This window comes from Megalops cyprinoides, chromosome 20 (assembly GCF_013368585.1).
Source record: "Megalops cyprinoides isolate fMegCyp1 chromosome 20, fMegCyp1.pri, whole genome shotgun sequence".
Lineage (NCBI taxonomy): Eukaryota > Metazoa > Chordata > Actinopteri > Elopiformes > Megalopidae > Megalops > Megalops cyprinoides.
Genome location: NC_050602.1, coordinates 21,515,001 through 21,517,500, shown reverse-complemented (window position 1 = coordinate 21,517,500; position 2,500 = coordinate 21,515,001). Strand labels below are relative to the sequence as shown.

Below are 2,500 nucleotides of genomic sequence, written 5' to 3'. Positions count from 1 at the left end.
CTTTGCTAAGACATTGAAACAAAGAAATAAGAGCTCGCCATGTCGGTATATAGAGCTTATGTTTACCACACTGCGTATCACTCTGTTCTGCTTTGGAGCTGAAGCCTTTTCGTTTTGGTTCACAGCGTTGATAACGCAGTAACAGGTTAGATGGCAGACTGTCAGGCAGTGATTTCTGCTGTAATCCTCTGCCTGTGCAGCTGTGCTGTAGGGGAGATACCGTGCAGGCGCTCAGGAGTTTCAGGGATTAGGGTAGGATTCAGCAGCTGCTCTAAGTGGCAGACAGAGGGTGGGGCCCCCTATTAAAGCCTGAACAAACTGCAAGGCAGAACAGCAGCGAGGTGTGTGTGTGTGTGTGCGCGCGCGTGCGATTGAGAGAGAGTATGAGTGTCAGTGTGTGTGTGTGTGTGTATGCATGCATGTTTGTGTGTGTGTATGCATGCGTGTGTGTATGTGTGTATGTACGTGCATGTATGTTTGTGTGTGTGTGTGTGTGTGTGTGTGTGTGTGTGTGTGTGTGTGTGTGTGTGCGATAGTGAGAGAGAGAGGCAGTGTGAGCGAGCGTGCGTGCGTGTTTGTTTCTGAGTGTCTGAGCAGGAGCCTGTGTGTCTCTTTGTGTCCCCAGGCCGGACTCACCGCTCGAACCAGGTGACGGCTCCAGAGTACATCTTCCTGATCTCAGAGCTGGCAGGAGAGAGACGCTTCGCCTCCATCGTGGCCAAGAGGCTGGAGAGCCTGGTATGTCTAGTAAAGCCAAAGACCAAAGATCCCAACATTCTCTGTTCCCCCAACATACCTAAGGAACTGGGCAAGGCTCAAAGTTCAAAGTTCAGTGCCCAGGTCTGCTGACTGTACCAACACCACTTACAGCAGCAACTTGGTTTTCACAGAAGGTCTCTGCTAAGCTCTAACCAAGCCCACCCTCGCCTGGCTTCAGCCCAGGTGGGAAAAGGCTACATGGTGCTGTGGCTTCTGGCTGCTGTTCAAATCCTGCGTGTGACATTGCTCTATTCTCATACCCTTGAGCAAGGCATTTAACCTGAATTGAGTTCAGTGAATAATCAGCCATGTAATTGGATAATGTGTGAAAATGTATGGATCAGTGCGTCTGCCAAATGAATAACATGAAGACTTAAATCCTGAGGATACAATATTTTACCTTCCTGTCCTGTCTGTAGGGGGCGCTGACGCATGGTGACCGACGGGCCACTGAGTCCAGAGACTTGAGCAAGTACAACTTTGAAAACAAGGTAAGAGCTGGGTGACTGCTTGAAGATACTGTCTGCCCTTCACAGAGAGAGACCCTGATGCGCTCCCAGTGAACCTTGAGCGTGTTTACATTCGAGAGAAGGCTTGTCATTTTGAGTCACTGTTGTGCCGTGAGAAGGTCACTTGCACTGAGTTGCTTTTGTGAAAGCCAGCTGCCTTAATGGGTGCATGCATTTAAAAATACAGGCTGTGTGAGGAACCCTGGTTGCAGGCATCTTCTCCGCAAATGAATAATAAAGATAAAATAAATGTGATGTGTTGTGTGTCGCTGTGTTGAGCGTTTGGGAGGTTGTATAGACAGCTGACGGTGTTTTTCATTGTAGTATGGCACCAAGGCTCTGGATAAGATCACCAAAGCCATCCTGGGCTTCATCGAGAACAAGGTGCCCCCTCCTAAAGGCTACCCTGGGGGTGATGCCAGCTTCTTTGCAGGTAAGGCCTGCTGTTCTCCTCTCCATCTATCTCTTTGACTTTTTCCTGTCTCTCTTCTTTCATTTCCTCTCCCTTTGTCTGTCAGTACTGTATGTCCATCTGTCTGTGTCTGTCTCTATCTTTGGCCAGCTCTGTCTTCTTCCGGACCTGTCCATTTGCTTGCCTCTGTGTCTGACTCTCTTTCTGACTGTCTCTGTCTGTTTCTGTCTCTGTCTGTTTCTGTCTGTCTATTGACTTCCCTCACTGGCTGTCTGTCTGTGTGGCTGTCTGCAGTGTATCTGCTGTGACTGAATCATCTCCTTTTTCTGTCTCAGACATGAAGCGAGGCCTGATGGACGTGGGCATTTTCTGCAGAGACCATCGCTTGGGGATCAACACTGAGAAAGGTGAGCCTCAGAATCGTGCTGTTAAATCGGGGCCAAGACTCGCAGGGTTCCAGGCCCAGAGCTCAATCAGTGTGTTGTCAGAGGTGATTGATGTGCTGATCTCCCTATATGAGGGATTTGATGTGCTGTTCTCTCCCTACATGAGGGGTTTGATGTGCTGTTCTCTCCCTACATGAGGGGTTTGATGTGCTGTTCTCTCCCTGCATGAGGGATTTGATGTGCTGTTCTCTCCCTGCATGAGGGGTTTGATGTGCTGATCTCCCTGCGTGAGGGGTTTGATGTGCTGTTCTCTCCCTGCATGAGGGATTTGATGTGCTGTTCTCTCCCTACATGAGGGATTTGATGTGCTGTTCTCTCCCTGCGTGAGGGGTTTGATGTTCTGTTCTTTCCCATGTCAGACTGCAGCATCACTA

General features: G+C 49.4%; 1 protein-coding gene across 4 annotated transcripts in view; it reads left to right on the top strand.

Annotated features, from left to right (window-relative positions):
- The window catches only part of LOC118795533 (protein strawberry notch homolog 2-like), a 50,429-nt gene that overhangs the window by 41,625 nt on the left and 6,304 nt on the right, over positions 1 to 2,500 (top strand). For all 4 annotated transcript variants that reach the window (XM_036554089.1, XM_036554090.1, XM_036554088.1 and 1 more), the window contains 5 exons: positions 626 to 738; positions 1,179 to 1,250; positions 1,593 to 1,701; positions 2,016 to 2,087; positions 2,486 to 2,500. The exon at positions 2,486 to 2,500 is cut by the window's right edge and continues 129 nt beyond it. In XM_036554089.1, coding sequence (XP_036409982.1) covers positions 626 to 738; positions 1,179 to 1,250; positions 1,593 to 1,701; positions 2,016 to 2,087; positions 2,486 to 2,500 — 381 coding nt within the window. The remainder of the gene's footprint in view (positions 1 to 625; positions 739 to 1,178; positions 1,251 to 1,592; positions 1,702 to 2,015; positions 2,088 to 2,485) is intronic.